The sequence below is a fragment of the Lagenorhynchus albirostris genome, chromosome 4, assembly GCF_949774975.1.
Source record: "Lagenorhynchus albirostris chromosome 4, mLagAlb1.1, whole genome shotgun sequence".
Classification (NCBI taxonomy): domain Eukaryota; kingdom Metazoa; phylum Chordata; class Mammalia; order Artiodactyla; family Delphinidae; genus Lagenorhynchus; species Lagenorhynchus albirostris.
Genome location: NC_083098.1, coordinates 75,520,648 through 75,540,150, shown reverse-complemented (window position 1 = coordinate 75,540,150; position 19,503 = coordinate 75,520,648). Strand labels below are relative to the sequence as shown.

The following is a 19,503-nucleotide window of genomic DNA, read 5'->3' as shown; positions in this document are numbered from 1 at the left end:
TTTACACCAGGACTTTTCAAGAGTAGGAACAAGGGAGAGGTGATCTGAGGCCCTCAATCAACACAGGACCCAGCATCTGGGCAAAGGCAAACTGTGCTGCTGCGTTGCTCTGGGTTTAGCTGGGGCCACCGGAGAGCTGGAGGCGTGAAGCCACAGACTGGTTTTACCTCCATGCAAGTTCCTAGGCCTGCCACTAGCCAATTGAGAAAAGCTGACCTTGCCCTGCTCCAGAGTGTGTGAAAACAGCGCCCTCTCTCTGTCGACTGAGCTTCCTGACGCACATACAACCCACGCAATCGAACATGGCAGCCCTCCGACCTCCTCGCCGTGAAGGCCAAACAGTGTTTCCACACCCAGGCTTTCGTCCCTGCCCAAGAATTGCTGCAGTTTCAGTTACCAAAAGGAACACAAATTCTTTCAAATAGACCCACAACCAAGCCTTGGTCTCGTTAACATGTCAGTGCCCTGAATCAGCCCAGAGAGTGAAACAGTGGTCTAAGAACTATCATCGTTTCCTCCCACACCTCCCCAAGGATGTCACGCTGGGACTCACCGTGGTAATTCCAGCCACATGACCCAGGAGGGGGACCGGTTGCCAGGTGGGGCCGTGTCTTTGTGGTTGAAGTCCAGCGCTGCTGGGCTGAGGCCTTCTTCCTGGGGCTCACATTCTCTGACTTCCAAAGCTTTAAGTACCACCGAGGAGGATGTGCTTTTCAATAAAGCAACCGCCTCGCTCCGGCTGACCTCTGTTAGTTCAATCCCGTTCACATTCAACAGAACGTCACCTAGTGACCGGAGAAGCAGAAGCCATTCTTAGTAAGAGTGCAAACTGGAAAGGCAAAGGGGCAGGGACTGACTGGGATGCGGGTACGCGGAGAGGGCAAGGGGCACTTCCTTAGCCTCACATCAACATGCGGCTGGGTTTTCACACATCAAATCGCGAGCAGTGCGCATGGGCCAAGGCTCTGGTAAATCATGTGGGGGGGATTCTAACGCACACCTATTGGTATTTGGCTCTTGCCTTAAAAAGGGGGAGAGGGGGGGAGAGGGGGGGAGAGGGAGGGAGAGGGAGGGAGAGAGGGAGGGAGGGAGGAAGGAAGGGAGATAAAATAGCCACGTTCACTATTTAATCAAAGAAAACCTCCTTTTTTTTTCTTTTCTTCCCATTTTTAGCACAAAGGCGGAGCATGTGGCAAAAGCGCCCAGCACCCACACGGAGCCAGGCATGTAGTAAGCACCCAATAAATAAGGGTTGAATGAATAAATAATAAGCTTCCCATGAGAGAGTCTGACAGATGAGTCTGCAGCAGTTAAGAACAATGGGCCTGGAACTGTGTTCCTAAAGAGGTGGGAAGAAGAGGTTCCATTTCTATTCAGTGCAAAGGTGCTGACAGCTACCACTGGTTAAGCCCCTACTGTGTGCGGGGCCATCCTATCATATAACCCTCTGCTCACGTTCTCTCACTAATAAGTCACTTCGTAGTTGACCTCATCGTTCTCCACCCGGGTGCTTGGGTGAAAAAGAAAAGAGAAACTAAAGTACATACCTCCCCTACCTCCATTTCCTATCTTTTTATCTCCCTCCTGTCTTTCTGCCTCCTTTGAATATCAACTTTCTCGCACAAAATAACCGTAGCAAGAGTAAAAGGACAGGAGGAGAAAGATGGGAAAGGCCTTGAGTTCATCCTGAACCCCAGAGAAGCACCGTTAGGTTGGCTGACTGAAGCCCTTCACACATGCCATCCCCCCGTGGCCCCTCAGGCTGAGCAACTGTACTTCAAAAACTTCACATTTTATTTCTTGAATCTGAACACCCTGAAAGGGCATATCGGCTCAACCATCAGCTACCCATCCATGGGAATTGACAATACTATCAAAGATACAAACTGGACATCTCTTTCCTTCACTCTAAGGAGCCCAAATCATATAAGATTAAAGTAGTGACACACTTTTCATCAATGGGAAAGTACCTGGCTTGGTATTTTCACTTAATAAATATTCACTGAATCAAAATCTATCAAATTATTTCTCCTATCCAACCCATAAAGGGAACGATTCATGAACAGTTTCATCACTGGATCAATCCACCAAAGAATTACTTAGAATGAATGGAACCAAATTATGCCGTTTAATCAAGGCAACTTGCTCATAACTGTAGCCCTTCCCTATTCATTCTCGGCATTGTTTGCAGATACTCACTTTACCAGCAAGCAAGGTGGCCCACATCAACCCACATGAACCAAGAGGGGTGAAACCCGGTCCAGGAACTATACTCAAACCAATCATGGTCAATGGGTCACAGATGCCCTGGCCAGATCACCCTCACATTCTCTTGTTAATTCTGGAAACAGTTACCTAACCCAGTAAGCCGCTAATTCCTTTTAACACTCTGCTGCCCCAGTACCTTAAGTCTCTTTACTTTTTACCTGTTTTTATTCTTCCATCTCTGCTTATGACTCCTCCGGGCTCGACACTGATGACATAGATTGGCAAATTCCACTCCCTATGTGATGCTCCCCCTGCAACAGTCATGCCGAGTGATTCACTGGGGTCTTTTTGGACACTTACCACCTTCTCATGACAAGTGACCACAGGGTGGAGGGGCTGAAGGCACAGACAGAAAAACAAATATAGCACATTTATTCGTAAGTGGCTTTGCATTTCTTACATACAAAAAACTACCAAGATTGCATAAATATATGATGGTGGTTCTTGGTCGTACATAGAGAGAAGGAGGGAGAGAGAGGCAGAGAACTCCTCACTTGGTCCTCACTCTCAACAGAGTTACATTGTCCCAAGTTCCTTAGGCTGACTCAGAGAAAATTTATATTCCAAATGGGAGAAGTAAAAAATGGGAAGAGGAATAGGTTGGAGACCACTGGAGAAATATTAAGTATACAAAGTGAACTGCACCCAAAATTTTTCAGGTGATCCATTTATTCCTGATACAGTGAGTCAACGTTTCATAAAACTCTCATCATGCATGAATATCAGGAAGTTTTTCTAGGTTACAATGTAACCATATTTAAATTAAATAGTTCCAGTTTAATTTATGCAGGTAATCAACTACAGAAATCCTCAAAGAAAAATAATGAATTTCCTAGATATTATACTCTAAAATCTCACCAATATCTAGGTTTGCCCCAGCTGACAACTTTACTCTTACTTTAGCAGTCCTAAATAATGTGCAGTTATAGCCTTTAATTTTATTACATAAAACATAATATATACATTATATAATACACAATGTAGACCAACTTTTCAAAAGCAAATTAATTGTGATTTGATTCAACAACACTAGATTAAAAACATTGAAGCCACATTCAACATTATCTTGAAGCAATAAGAGTAGGTCAAGGGTACTGCTTTATCAATGAATATGTATCAATATATACTTTTCAAAAAAGTTATTCTCCTTCCTGCTTGGGCAGTGACCTAGGAGACTAGATGGGCATTTGCTCTGCAAATAAATACTTATAACACTTGCTCAAACCTCCAAAAGTCTATGGTTCAAAACATAGCTTATAGTTCTATCTAAAGAAAGAAAATTTAAAAACACATCTGACAAAAATAACCAAGCTACAAAACAAAATATAAGTATACTACCTTTCATTTTTTTAAAAAAAAGGAGGGAAATAAGAATTTGTACTGATACTTGCATTTTCATAAAGAAATTCCGGAAGAAAAAGTGGCTTCGTGGGGGAGGAGGGGGAAACTGGGCAGATCAGGGAAGGGTGAGAAACTTAATATATACTTTCCATTTTTTGAACCCTGTCAATATATTATCTATGCAACAAATCAAATGAATTATAATCAAACTTCTGTAAATTTGATGTTGACATCATACAGAACTAATGCTTGCATGTACAGAATTTTTTTTTTTTTTTTTTTGCGGTATGCGGGCCTCTCACCGTTGCGGCCTCTCCCGTTCCGGAGCACAGGCTCCGGACACGCAGGCTCAGCGACCATGGCTCACGGGCCCAGCCGCTCCGCGGCACGCGGGATCCTCCCGGACCGGGGCACGAACCCGCGCCCCCTGCATCGGCAGGCGGACTCCCAACCACTGCGCCACCAGGGAAGCCCCAGAATCAATTTTTAATGCTTCATTATGAAGCAAGATAAGCCTAGGATTTTTGTGCATTTATTATCTGATGATTTCCTATGGTTTTAAATAACCCACGTCTGTTTTAATGGCCTTACTGTATACAGTAATGCCCTGTGACTGTATCCCTAGCCCTGAACATTGTGTTTAACACGTTGATGATAAGTACATGTTTGTCGAATAAATGGATGGATGAATTGCAAATTGCCACATTGTTTTTGATAGTAATAGAATAATAAATTGGAAATTAAGATTACAGCAAGGTATATGTTACAATTAGTACTTGTAAGGTCTGGGTTGTGTTTATATAAACCTTAGAACTTTGAAGTGCCCGGTAGAGATTGGTTGTCAGATGAGGACTGTAAAACTGAAATGGGGCTTTCTTCAGAGAAAAGTTTCAAGACAAGACAAGCAAGTAACAGTATGAACATAGTGGTCCTAGCATTCCAGCTGAGGCAAAGGAGTAGACTTGGAGAGGATCTCAAGATCTGTCCTTAGTACATGACTTTTCCTTTTTAAAAAGCAATTAGATTCAGAATGTCTCTTCCCTTAACCACAAATATCTCTCAAAAGATCTTAGGCTTCCCTGGTGGCGCAGTGGTTGAGAGTCCGCCTGCCGATGCAGGGGACACGGGTTCGTGCCCCAGTCCGGGAAGATCCCACATGCCGTGGAGCAGCTGGGCCCGTGAACCATGGCCGCTGAGCCTGCGCGTCCGCAACGGGAGATGCCGCAACAGGTTTTAAAAAAAAAAAAAAAAAAGGATCCCAGCTTGGAGATGCAGGCAGTTCTGAAATGCCGCCAACTCAGGGCAAAGCTCTAAACCCAGAGACTCCAACAGGCTGCCCTGCTGCTTCAGCTTGTTCCTGGGGATATTCATAAGGCATTTATTCCCTGTGCTCTCGAAGAAGGGCTTAACTCCATTATTTCTAGGGGACCTGGGGTATTGTAGGGGTAGTTAGTCAATCTCTCAAGGTGATGCCTTATACACATATGGAATGCTCTGGAAAATAAGGACATCTTTTATGATGTAAATACACATACACACACACACACTTTATCTCTTCTTGAACAGCTGCCTAGTATTTCATTGTGTGAATATGCCATATCCACCATTAGTGACCTTTTGGGTTTTTTACAGTCTTTCACAAAGTTAAACAGTGTCACTGTGAATATCCTTAGACACACATATCTTGTGCACTTGTGTAAATATTTCTTCAGGCTAATGTCCTAGAAGTATAACTGCTAAATCAAAGAGCCTGAGCATTTAACATTTTGATAGATATTGATAAATTACCTTTGAAACAGCTCTATCATTTATAATCTCAACAATACGCTGTGAAAATGCTAATTTCCCACAATTCATCCAGTACTGGGTTTTAGCAATACAGTATTTATAACGTTTACCCAGGTGAAAAAAATTCCAATAATTTAATTGCCTTTCTAGTAGAAAGTTTGAACATCGTTTGTTGCTATTTGGGTTCTATATAATTTTTTTAAATTAATTAATTAATTTTTGGCTGTGTTGGGTCTTCGTTTCTGTGCGAGGGCTTTCTCTAGTTGCGGTGAGCTGGGGCCACTCTTCATCGCGGTGCGCGGACCTCAGTGTCGCGGCCTCTCTTGTTGCAGAGCACAAGCTCTAGACGCGCAGGCTCAGTAGTTGTGGCGCACGGGCCTAGTTGCTCGGCGGCACATGGGATCTTCCCAGACCAGGGCTCGAACCCGCGTCCCCTGCATAGGCAGGCAGATTCTCAACCACTGCGCCACCAGGGAAGCGCTATTTGGGTTCTAATAGTAATAAGCGAGAGATTTTATAACACTGTAATCACTCCAGATTCCTCTGACTTCATCTATAAAATGGGTCAGAATGCCCACATACGGCAAACCTGTGGCTAAAAGAAATGCAGTTAAATGGAAGATACGGCTTTTATCTGAGGATACTTTGGTTAAAAAATGTGTTATTAAATTCATGTGAAAGCAGCAAAATGACATATCCTATGAAATATTCCAGAAGTTCCATTGGCTTCTCTTCTGCCACTCCAGTTAATAGGGCGTGTTACTGAGGCCTTAATTATTTTGTCATGAATAAATATTGCCTGAATAATGTACAGACTGGACAGCTACTCCTTTAGGAAAAGAAAAAATTATTTGTTGTTTACTTCCATGTGTCAGGCCAGGAAAACTGAGGCTCACCATTAAAAAAAAATTTGATCAATGAATCACAACTGGCAGGAGAAAGATTGAGTGCTGAAACCTAGGATGTCTGACCCTAAATCCTTGCTCTCCCCTGTACACCACTCTGCTTTTAGAGGTACCATTTAAACACGTGATATAAATTAATCTATCAAGTTTCAGGTGATGGTCAGAAAAACACACATGAAAGAATTAATTACCCAATTATTCCAGAAAGAATTTGTCTCACTGAATAGAGAACTCAAACCAACTTTAACGCTGTCAAATAAAATACGTGACATATAAGATTTGAATGCTGAAAGCTATGTCCTCCTGGCTGCAGAGATGTGCTGTCTATGCTTTCAGATACAAGTCCCTGGAGACAGAGTCTTTCCATCACACCTCCTCAGTGCTTACCAAGCAGTCTTGCTGCACTGAGCACAGGGATGTTTTGTCGAGCAGGTACAGGCTCAGCATGAATGTCTGGGCTACCCCAAATCAAGGTGTCCTGTGCCTCTGACAGCCACTCGGTTCCCCACCAGAGAGAGATCCATGTTAGGGACAGAAAAACCCCAGTCATCATCCCTTGACACCCCGAACCCTTCACACCCAGAGTTGCCTCTTTGGTTGGGAGAAGAAGAGCTACATACGACAGAGATCTTCTTTTCCACCTGTGTTCTGTCTCCACCCCCTTCCCTACTGTGGAGACCTCAGAATATTCCCTAATGTTTAAAAATATAATTTTTTATGACACAGTTCAAACTGATTAAAAAGTATCACGGGCACCTGTATACTCATCATTCAGCTCTTAAAATACGTTATGGAATGTTTGCTTTGGATTTTTAAAAGAAAACATTTCAGACGTATAATAAAAGTATAAAGATGAACATACTGACCTACCCGTGTACTCTGCAACGCAGCATCAGAAATACATTCTGTGTGCAGCTCAAGTCCCTCTGTGATTTTCCTCTGGTCACGTTCCCTTTCCTCTCCCACAGAGGTAACCACACTCCTAAATTTGATGCCTGTCATTCTTTACCTTTTCAATTGGCTAAGAACTTCTCTGTCTCACAAATCTTGGTTTGCCTTCTTTGGTATTTCTTTGAATCATTTAAGCTCCTACGTTCAAAAAGCCATGTTGCTTCCTAAATAAAACTTTAGTAGGATCATAAAAAACTAAATCATCAAATGTCTACGTGTCTTAGTTTAGTTTTAAATATGCCTGTGTGTGTGTGTGTGTGTGTGTGTGTGTACATTTCAGAAGGCAGATAGAACTATACATTAAAATGAAAATAATTACAGTTTCCCACTAGGCCAGTCTGTTATATATGTTTTCCAGGAACTGGACACATGACAGGAGGTTGCAGCAAAAATATTTTCAGATGACCTCGGCTGTTTCCATGATTCATGAAGGTTAGGCGGAAGGGAATATAAAGCCCACAGTGCTGGTGGAAGCTGTGTTCTTAGCGGTGTAATGAACCAGAATATAATATGGTCTAGTTAACTCAACTATAATTGGATTAAAACTTTAATTAATTGAGCTAATAAGCTAGTTTTCCATTAATAAATACCATTGGTTTAATTTAAACACTAATGGTATTTATTAGCCAAAAGACACCAGGGAGTCCTTATCCATAAAAGGTTTTAGCAGGAGGTACTTGGGTTTTCTAGATTGTTTATTGTAAATAAACCTGAAATTTATGGATTTATGGGGCATGGCTGTCTGGCTGGCTGGAGAAAGGAGAGGTGGTATAGCTCTGTAGGCTGTGCAGTTAACAGTATATAAAAGCAGAGGTATTCCAAAATCAAAAATTTGAGTACTGTTTCTGTATCCACTGCTCAAAAACTCAAACTCATGAGTTATTCCAAACTGAAACACAGCCTTATGTAGAATGTAGGCATTCCTTAATCTCTGTTGCAAGACGAATGGGCTACCTATAAGATTTTAGCGACAAGTGATTTAACGAAACCAGGTCCCAGGAGGAATGATGGCTAGAAACTCATTGCCATCACAACAGGATGCCAAGCTAAGGCTATAGGACACTGAATTTGCACTAAACAAGGTTTGTGTTGCTTAGATCCCCATCCAAATGAAGAGGTTATAGTATTGCCTCTAATAAAAGCCATGACAGAAGTACGTATCGCACTGAGTCACCTCACTTAAAGATAGGCTACACTTTGCTGCCCTGAAGGAGGCATTCTGCCTAGAGATGCATTCCGCTTCATCCACAGTGTTTTAAAATTTTTCTGGAATTTAACGCCAGAAGGACATATGCTCTCTGGTTTGTCCCAATCCCACCGCTCCCTAATGTTACATGAACTTCAAGTGTTTTTATTATCTTCCTGGGTCCTTCTTGCAAAAACAAACTTACTAAAGGGGAATCATTAATTTTCAGGCAGACTAGGAACTTCAAAAACTAGAAACCAAGCAAACCTCTTGCTTCATTTCAAAGTGAATGGGAGCAGTCCTTAAACAAAATGCCTGTTGGAAAAACACGACATCCATCTGGCTTAGGCTAGAAATTAGGTCCCCATATGAGGTCTGGTTTTCAAGATCAGGTTTCAAAACTCTCATGCACCTTCCTCTCTCCTGCTTGGATGAAAGACACCTGTTATCTCACCAGTTCTCAAAGATGGGATTTGGGGCTTTCCATTTTACAAGACGAGTCAAATAGTGTTTAAGTGATGAAGTACAGAGGTGACACTCAAAAATGTTCAAGTATGCAGCCTTCCCAAGAAAGAGCTCCCTGCAGGAGCTGTGGACATACCCTGGCTGGGCCTCACCTTGGGAGTGTTGCTCCTGTCCCCTGGGCCTGGGGACCAGCTGCCGCTGCTGTTCCAGCCAGCTTCCTGAAAGATGTCAGGACTCCGCTGCCGATGCTGGCGGGACACGACGAGGTGAATGCGCCTTTCACTGGCCTGTGTGATAAGACACAGGTGTTAGCCACTCTGAGCTTCCATTCAAAGCACCCAGCACCAGTGGCTTACCAAGATATGAGTTTGGTTTTACTTTTATGAAAAAAAATTATTTCTAGTATTTTCCATGGCCATGCCCGCTTTGTAATTTAGCAAGAACTTGAGTTATTTCCTTTATCCCTAAATCGGGTAATGAACGTTGCTTCAAGGGAAAAACTAGGGAAGGTTTGACTCATTCAACAGTCTTTGAAAAGACACTGTTGGACGTCGCTAATTTATGTTTAATGAATGGGCTCCACTGCACACAAGCCATGTCTGTAGGACTTTCCAGCTAGAACAGAATGTACAGCGTAAAGCAATAGCCCAGCCCCAATCCCAGATCAAAGGTCTAAGACACAGGTAAACAATAAAGAAAAAGAAATGGAGTTGGTGGCAGCAACACCACCACTGCAGGAAGAGGAATCCTGTGTCTGACAGTTTCAAACCTTTGGGCATTGGAAAGGATGAGCGTTTCAGAAATCTGAGGATGATGGCAGGTTATAATGCAGCCTGATTAAACGCCTTTCCCTTGATCCTTTTTTATGTGACAGCCGCTAATTGTGATGACTAGTCCTCTCTGCTATGTACCCTGACACTTGGACAGAGCATTGCAAATAGCAAATGCACTGATTATTAGGAAGGTTCATTCCACACCATAAATTTACCTGTTGGCTCTCTGCCACAGATGAGTTTCACTTGTGTCTGAGAGTGTGGGTCATTATTCCAGAACTGCTGACTATTGAGGTTTCAGATCTGCAGGCCAGATAGACCAGACCTTGGACCTGTGAAACGTCCAGAACAAGGCTCCCTGATGGTCCAAGATGAAGTAGTCTGCTGACCTCCCTGTCACCTGAGTAAAAGCTGACCGTGGCTAAGTCATGACTAGATTTGATTAGAAACCAGGAAAGGCTAGGTTTGAGGACAAGGAAGGCGGAGAAGAGAGGAATAAGTTCTAGGCATTCCCCTCTACATCTCATCCCCAGACGGCTCCGCATCACAGCACAGATGGACAGTGGCCTGCCTGCCCTCTTGCTTCACAGGCACAGATGTCACACCATGGACAAGTCAGGTCGTGAAAGGAGGCCATGGAAAGTCCACGCTCTTCTCCATGGGCTCAGACAATGGGAGTGGAGATATTCGCTTCCTGCCTCTCTGCAGCTTCCTTCTCATCACTCCCACTCTCCGGAACAGGGACCTTGTCTTAAAACCTTAAGCAATAAGAACCCACCGATAGATCAAATCCCCACAGTTGTCCAGCCCAAACCTTCATGACTTTACATTCTTATATTAATGTCTCTTCTCGGCGATCGGCGATCTCTTGAAGAAGCTTAGGGGTCATCAGTTGGGTGGCTATACGTGAGATGAATGTTTAAAAACACCTGCTGAAGTGCAGTGTCTATTGTAAACATTATGGTGGATGGTGGGCCAGGAGAGTTGACTCATTTCACACAAACGTAGGAAACCCTACAAAGAAAGTCTAAGTCCTTCACTCACTCTCCTTCACATCATCACCTCTGCTGCCCTGCCCAGTCATCACTTACATACCCTTCCTCTGCTCATGTGCCTATCTTGAATTCCCTGGTGTCTCTCATCATATATAAAGCCTGTGTCACAACAGGATAAAAATAACAAGCCCAGGAAACAATACTGAAGTAAGCTGACATGAAGAACTATGGTATTAACCAACTAAACTGAGTTCTTGGAAGAATATTTTGTAATAACTGTCTCTTTCTTTATACCGTAGGCCTCACTTATCCAAATGAGGTTATCTCATTTGGAACTTTCTGAAGGAAAAATTACTAAAAGATAAGAAGTGGCAAACATTCAAGTCAAAACTTCAACTGCTGAGCCCAGATGCGCTCCTTATCTTCAGGGAAACTCCGACGTTTTGAAGGATCTCAGTGGTGGCGGTGGGTTTGTGTCCAGGCCCACATGTTGTACCATGTCAATTCAGGACCAGCAGCAGTGGCAGGCCCAACCAGCTCATGATAATTGAGAAAATCTGAGACTTTTACATACTGAATCAACTTGCTACGCAAAATCCCAAATGCCAAGAAGTAGCCTAAGAGCTATTTAATTCACATTTTCCAGCACGAATTTCTCACTGGATTTTCAAATGCCGGCTTTGGCGGGAATACACCCCAATAAATAGCCCTGGTATCAACTTACTTGGAAATAAATTCCCTGCAAGGCTGGATCTCCAGCTCTTACCAGCCACCTTATAAATTGCTCTCAGAGAGATTCTATTTGATGCTTTCTTTTTTTTGTGTGTGTGGTACATGGGCCTCTCACTGTTGTGGCCTCTCCCGTTGCGGAGCACAGGCTCCGGACGTGCAGGCTCAGAGGCCATGGGTCATGGGCCCAGCCGCTCCGCGGCATGTGGGATCTTCCCGGACCGGGGCATGAACCCGTGTCCCCTGTATCAGCAGGCGGACCCTCAACCACTGCGCCACCAGGGAAGCCCCTATTTGATGCTTTCTTACCAAGCATTTGAAGTTGAAGGTGGAAAATGGGCTAATGTGTTTATCCTGGCTCTAATTCTCAGCAATAGCTGGATTCAGTGTCAAGAAATGGCCCTTAGCACCAGATAGCCTTTCTTTCCACTGGTGTGAATGTGGGGTGAGTGTGAGAAGAGGGGAGTCACAGAAAGACTGAATGAAGGAGAGAATGGCACGAACTTGTTTATTTCATACTCACATAATCTGTGCCAGGAAGATGGGGGCAGCAGGCCTGTCATTTAAATAACAAACCTCGGGACTTCCCTGACTGTCCAGTGGTAAAGAATCCGCCCTCCAATGCAAGGGACACAGGTTCTATCCCTGGTCGGGGAACTAAGATCTCACACGCCATGGGGCACCTAAGCCCGCAGGCCACTACTACTGAGCTCGCGTGCCTCAACTAGAGAGCCTGTGTGCTGCCAACTGCAGAGCCCACGCGCTCTGGAGCCCATGTGCCACAACTGCAGAGTCCAAGTGTTCTAGAGCCCACATACCACAACTAGCGAAGAGAAAACTCACACGCCACAACTAGAGAGAAGCCCGGGCGCTGCAACAAAAGATTCTGCATGCCTCAGTGAAGATCCCACATGGCGCAACTAAGACCGACGCAGCCAAAAAATAAACAAATAAAAATAAATTAAAAATATAACAGCCACTCAAAGGAAGAGGGAGCACAGCATCTTTCTTGCATTTCTTGGGATGCTGTAATTTGGGCAAAAGGACTGTTTAACAATTGTGACTCTTTCAAGTGGCAGACCAGGCTAGAGGTAAATCCTTTTTACTTTTTCCTCTCCTCCCTTCTCTTCTCTCCCTTAAACATTCTAGATCTAGACAAATTCTGGACACAGTGGTTACCAGTTGCACAGCCTGGCTGCTGTATCATTTTCTTTCTACTCTAAGAGCCCAAGCATTAACTCCCTCTTCTCCTTTCCTTGGCTAGGGGGAAGGGATTCTGATGGCCTCTATGTTCTCCCCTGTGGACCTCCACTTGTTGGCAGGTCTCTTCTACAAACATTCTGTCCCTGTGGCTGACAGGTGCCTGCTCTGGACCAGCCACTGCACTAAGAGCCTTGGGAACATGGCTCCTGCCCTCAGAGAGCTTGTCCTACTTCAGGGAGAGTCAGAAGCAGGGGCCAGGAAAGAGATATGGGTAGCACACAAAGGAGTCTCCTGAGGTGGGACCAATTGCTTCTAGCTGAAACAAACAGGACAAATCTCATATTCAGAGAAAACCAGAGGGCTAAAACCGAGTAGCATTTCTCATGGAAAGGCTTGTCTTTGTTTTGTTTGATGACTTTCTCTCTGCGCTTTTGAGATTTGCCTCAAAACTGCCTATATTGTTTATACGATGGGAGTAAGCAGAGGTCACGGAAGGCAGCCATAGGCCGGCAGCCTCATTTATATTTAGCCCATTTCAAAATAATACGATCCCATCTCTTACAGCTGGAAGGAAGAGTCTGAGAGCGCTACACTAATGCCTCACAGGGCAAGCATCTTCCATCGCGTTCACCTTGGAAATGGCTCTTTTCTCTACAAAATCCACTATGGTTCATAAGAACTGCAGGATGCAACACGGACCAGAAGCTTCACAGAGAGATGTAAATCAAAGATGCCACTGCACAAGGGGCCAGGAGAGGCATTTTGCAGAGCTGTGCTTCGGAGCCCAGTGAGACTTTGTACTGACCCAGTGTTGCATGGGCCCATGTGGGGGCTGTTTAGCCAGTAATAACTAGGGCAGAGTAAGAGTTGATAGAGTACCTGTACTTCAACGTGTGACGTAGCCAAAGGCTCCACCTATTCATTTGCGAAGGAAGATTGGAGTTAAACCAAATGTACTCTAGCATTTGCTGCTTTTTAACCATATATATATATATATATATATATATATATATATGCATATGCTTAAAAAAACATTTGGTAAACTGTAATTCATGTGGGTTTGGTCACTGCATTGATATATTAGCTTCATAAAATATCAAGTTAAGAGCTACCACACTCGTGCCCCCTCAATGCCACAGGGTATAGTTCTACACAAACACATAAAACAGAAGACTCCAAACTGACTGTTGGGCATTGAGATTGTGCTGCCCTCAGCAGATAGACCATGTACACGGCCCCCTTTATGACATAGTATAGACCCACTTGACTGGAGGTCCCTCTTCTTACAGAGATAAGAGCTGTAGTTGGATTTATAATAATAAGCTATTTACAGAGTTCGTCTCTACTTAGTGCTCCAGCCATTAGCATCAGAGGTCTTTTTTTTTTTTTTTACAAATAATTATAGTTTTATTTTTTATTTCCAAAGATACTGTAGTATATAATAGAACGTTACATGTCACGTGCAAGATGCAATAACTCTTCCTATCCCTTCAAAGGAATATCCCAGCCATAGGTCACTCTGTGGGAAGACTGAAAAAAATTGCTGCTACATAACTCTTCCCATGGCATTATAGTTTCTATCCTCAAGAGGTCATAGACTCCACTGTATTGGATAGAATCTGGGTCTAAGACTGGCTCAGGTCTGGAATCTGAGAGAGGGATTGTGATTTTTCAATACCAGCTAGAAGCCAAGAGAATTAACTGTTAAACTATGAAAAGCAGTAAGAGTTTGGTTATTTTACTGAATAAAACACCAACACTAACAATCAGCGATTTTCTTATATATCTTTTTTTTTCAAGGTAACAGTAGTGTTTTTTTTAATTACACACATCTATAAACCTAATAAATAGATTTTCTCTATTTTCTTTTTATACAGCAGGTTTTTATTAGTCATCCATTTTATACATATCAGGGTATACATGTCAATCACAATCTCCCAACTCATACCACCACCACGATCCCTCCCCCCACCCCGCCGCTTTCCCCCTTGGTGTCCATACGTTTGTTCTCTACATCTGTGTCTCGATTTCTGCCCTGCAAGCCGGTTCATCTGTACAATTTTTCTAGGTTCCACATATATGCGTTAATATATGATATTTTTCTCTGACTTACTTCACTCTGTATAACAGTCTCTAGATCCATCCACATCTCAACAAATGACCCAATTTCGTTCCTTTTTATGGCTGAGTAATATTCCATTGCATATATGTACCACATCTTCTTTATATATTTGTCTGTCGCTGGGCATTTAGGTTGCTTCCATGACCTGGCTATTGTAAATAGTGCTGCAATGAACATTGGGGTGCATGTGTCTTTTTGAATTGTGGTTTTCTCTGGGTATATGCCCAGCAGTGGGATTGCTAGACCATATGGTAATTCTATTTTTAGTTCTTAAAGGAACCTCCATACTGTTCTCCATAGTGGCTGAATCAGCTTACATTCCCACCAACAGTGCAAGAGGGTTCCCTTTTCTCCACACCCTCTCCAGCAGTTGTTGTTTGTAGATTTTCTGATGGTGCCCATTCTAACTGGTTTTGATTTGCATTTCTCTAATAATTAGTGATGTTGAGCAGCTTTTCATGTGCATCTTGGCCTTCTGTAGGTCTTCTTTGGAGAAATGTCTATTTAGGTCTTCTGCCCATTTTTGGATTGGGTGGTTTGCTTTTTTAATATTGAGCTGCATGAACTGTTTATATATTTTGGAGATAAATCCTATGTCCGTTGATTCGTTTGCAAATATTTTCTCCCATTCTGAGGGTTGTCTTTTCATCTTGTTTATGGTTTCCTTTGCTGTGCAAAAGCTTTGAAGTTTCATTAGGTCCCATTTGTTTATTTTTGTTTCTATTTCCATTACTCTAGGAGGTGGATCAACATAGAGCTTGCTTTGGTTTATGTCAAAGAGTGTTCTTCCTATGTCTTCCTCTAAGAGTTTTATAGTGTCCCATCTTATATTTAGGTCTCTAATCCATTTCGAGTTTATTTTTGTGTATGGTGTTAGGGAGTGTTCTAATTTCTTTCTTTTATATGTAGTTGTCCAGTTTTCCCAGCACCACTTACTGAAGAGACTGTCTTTTCTCCATTGTATATCCTTGCCTCCTTTGTCATAGATTAGTTGACCATAGGTGTGTGGGTTTACCTCTGGGCTTTCTATCTTGTTTCATTGATCTATGTTTCTGTTTTTGTGCCAGTACCATATTGTTTTGATTACTGTAGCTTTGTAGTATAGTCTGATGTCAGGGAGTCTGATTCCTCCAGCTCCATTTTTTTCCCTCAAGACTGCTTTGGCTATTCGGGGTCTTTTGTGTCTCCATACAAATTTTAACATTTTTTGTTCTAGTTCCAAAAAAAATGCCATTGGTAATTTGATAAGGATTGCATTGAATCTGTAGATTGCTTTGGGTAGTATAGTCATTTTCACAATATTGATTCTTCCAATCCAAGAACATGCTATATCTCTCCATCTGTTGGTATCATCTTTAATTTCTTTCATCAGTGTCTTATAGTTTTCTGCATACAGGTCTTTTGTCTCCTTAGGTAGGTTTATTCCTAGGTATTTTATTCTTTTTGTTGCAGTGGTAAATGGGAATGTTTCCTTAATTTCTTTCAGATTTTTCATCATTAGTGTATAGGAATGCAAGAGATTTCTGTGCATTAAGTTTGTATCCTGCAACTTTACCAAATTCATTGATTAGCTCTAGTAGTTTTCTGGTGGCATCTTTAGGATTCTCTATGTATAGTATCATGTCATCTGCAAACAGTGACAGTTTTACTTCTTCTTTTCCCATCTGTATTCTTTTTCTTTTTCTTCTCTGATTGCCATGGCTAGGACTTCCCAAACTATGTTGAATAATAGCAGTGACAGTGGACATCCTTGTCTTGTTCCTGATCTTAGAGGAAATGCTTTCATGTTTTCACCATTGAGAATGATGTTTGCTGTGGGTCTGTCATATATGGCCTTCATTATGTTGAGGTAGGTTCCCTCTATGCTCACTTTCTGGAGAGTTTTTTTTTTTTTTTTTCCGGTACGCAGGCCTCTCACAGTTGTGGCCTCTCCCGTTGCGGAGCACAGGCTCCGGACGTGCAGGCTCAGCTGCCATCGCTCACGGGCCTAGCCTCTCCGCGGCATGTGGGATCTTCCCGGACCGCGGCACGAACCCGTGTCCCCTGCATCAGCAGGCGGACTCTCAACCACTGCACCATCAGGGAAGCCCTTCTGAAGAGTTTTTTAATCATAAATGGGTGTTGAATTTTGTCAGAAGTTTTTCTGCATCTATTGAGATGATCATATGGTTTTTATTCTTCAATTTGTTACTATGGTGTATCACATTGATAGATTTGCATATACTGAAGAATCCTTGCATCCCTGGGATAAATCCCACTTGATCATAGTATATGGTACTTTTAATGTGTTGTTGGATTCTGTTTGCCAGTATTTTGTTGAGGATTTTTGCATCTATATTCATCAGTGATATTGGGCTGTAATTTTCTTTTTTTGTAGTATCTTTGGTTTTCGTATCAGGCTGATGGTGGCCTAATAGAATGAGTTTGGGAGTGTTCCTTCCTCTGCAATGTTTTGGAAGAGTTTGAGAAGGATGTGTGTTAGCTCTTCTCTAAATGTTTGATAAAATTCACCTGTGAAGCCATCTGGTACTGGACTTTTGTTTGTTGGAAGATTTTTAATCACAGTTTCACTTTCATTTCTTATGATTGGTCTGTTCATATTTTCTGTTTCATCCTGGTTCAGTCTTGGAATGTTATACCTTTCTAAGAATTTGTCCATTTCTTCCAAGTTGTCCATTTTACTGGCATACAGTTGCTTGTAGTAGTCTCTTGGATGCTTTGTATTTCTGCTGTGTCTGTTGTAAATTCTCCTTTTCCATTTCTCATTTTATTGATTTGAGTCTGCTCCCTCTTGTTTTGTTGATGAGTCTGGCTAATGGTTTATCAATTTTGTTTATCTTCTCATAGAACCAGCTTTTAGTTTTACTGATCTTTGCTATTGTTTTCTTTGTTTCTATTTCATTTATTTCTGCTCTGATCTTTATGATTTCTTCTGCTAACTTTGGGTTTTGTTTGTTTTTCTTTCTCTACTTCCTTTAGGTGTAAGGTTAGATTATTTACTTGAGATTTTTCTTGTTTCTTGAGGTAGGCTTGTATAGCTATAAACTTCCCTCTTAGAACTGCTTTTGCTGCATCCCATAGGTTTTGGATTGTTGTGTTTTCATTGTCAGTTGTCTCTAGGTATGTTTTGATTTCCTCTTTGATTTCTTCAGTGATCTCTTGGTTATTTAGTAACATAGTGTTTAGCCTCCATGTGTTTGTGTTTTTTACGTTTTTTCCTTGTAATTCATTTCTAATCTCATAGCATAGTGGTCAGAAAAGTTGCTTGATATGATTTCAATTTTCTTAAATTTACTGAGGCTTCATTTGTGACCCAAGATGTGATCTATCCTGGAGAATGTTCCATGCACACTTAAGAAAGTATAATCTCCTGTTTTTTGGATGGAATGTCCTATAAATATCAATTAAATCTATCTGGTCTATTGTGTCATTTAAGGCTTCTGTTTCCTTATTTATTTTCATTTTGGATGATCTGTCCATTGGTGTAAGTGAGGTGTTAAAGTCCCCCACTACTATTGTGTTACTGTCGATTTCCTCTTTTATAGCTGTTAGCAGTTGCCTTATATATTGAGGTGCTCCTATGTTGGGTGCATATATACTTATAATTGTTACATCTTCTACTTGGATTGATCCCTTGATCATTATGTAGTGTCCTTCCTTGTCTCTTGTAATAGTCTTTGTTTTAAAGTCTATTTTCTCTGATATGAGTACTGCTACTCCAGCTTTCTTTTGATTACCATTTGCATGGAATATCTTTTTCTATCCCCTCACTTTCTGTCTGTACGTGTCCCTAGGTCTGAAGTGGGTCTCTTGTTGACAGCATATATATGGGTCTTGTTTTTGTATCCATTCAGCAAGCCTGTGTCTTTTGGTTTGAGCATTTAATCCATTCACGTTTAAGGTAATTATCGATATGTATGTTCCCAGGACCATTTTCTTAACTGTTTTGGGTTTGTTTTTGTAGGTCCTTTTCTTCTCTTGTGTTTCCCACTTAGAGAAGTTCCTTTAGCATTTGTTGTACAGCTGGTTTGGTGGTGCTGAATTCTCTTAGCTTTTGCTTGTCTGTAAAGCTTTTGATTTCTCCATCGAATCTGAATGAGATTCTTGCCGGGTAGAGTAATCTTGGTTGTAGGTTCTTCCCTTTCAGCACTTTAAGTATATCATGCCACTCCCTTCTGGATTGTAGTGTTTCTGCTGAGAAATCAGCTGTTAACCTTATGGCAGTTCCCTTTTATGTTATTTGTCATTTTTCCCTTACTGTTTTCAATAATTTTTGTTTGCCTTTAATTTTTGCCAATTTGATGACTGTGTCTTGGCGTGTTTCTCCTTGGGTTTATCCTGTATGGGACTTGCTGCACTTCTTGGACTTGGGTGGCTATTTCCTTTCCCATGTTAGGGAAGTTTTCAACTATAATCTCTTCAAATATTTTCTCAGCTCCTTTCTCTCTCTCTTCTCCTTCTGGGACGACTATAATGTGAATGTTGGTGCGTTTAAAGTTGTCCCAGAGGTCTCTTAGGCTGTCTTCATTTCTTTTCATTCTTTTTTCTTTATTCTGTTCCGCAGCAGTGAATTCCACCATTCTGTCTTCCAGGTCACTTATCCGTTCTTCTGCCTCAGTTATTCTGCTATTGATTCCTTCTAGTGTAATTTTCATTTCAGTTATTTTATTGTTCATCTCTGTTTGTTTGTTCTTTAATTCTTCTAGGTGTTTGTTAAACATTTCTTGCATCTTCTCAATCTTTGCCGCCATTTTTTTCCCAAAGTCCTGGATCATCT

The 19,503-nt window shown here is 42.0% G+C and overlaps 1 protein-coding gene across 4 annotated transcripts in view; it reads right to left on the bottom strand.

Annotated features, from left to right (window-relative positions):
- Positions 1-19,503, bottom strand: part of LNX1 (ligand of numb-protein X 1) — a 200,365-nt gene that overhangs the window by 8,252 nt on the left and 172,610 nt on the right. For all 4 annotated transcript variants that reach the window (XM_060148166.1, XM_060148163.1, XM_060148164.1 and 1 more), the window contains exons 7-9: positions 9,057-9,191; positions 2,427-2,604; positions 554-785 (exon numbers count right to left, since the gene is read on the bottom strand). In XM_060148166.1, the coding sequence (XP_060004149.1) occupies positions 554-785; positions 2,427-2,604; positions 9,057-9,191 (545 nt within the window). The remainder of the gene's footprint in view (positions 1-553; positions 786-2,426; positions 2,605-9,056; positions 9,192-19,503) is intronic.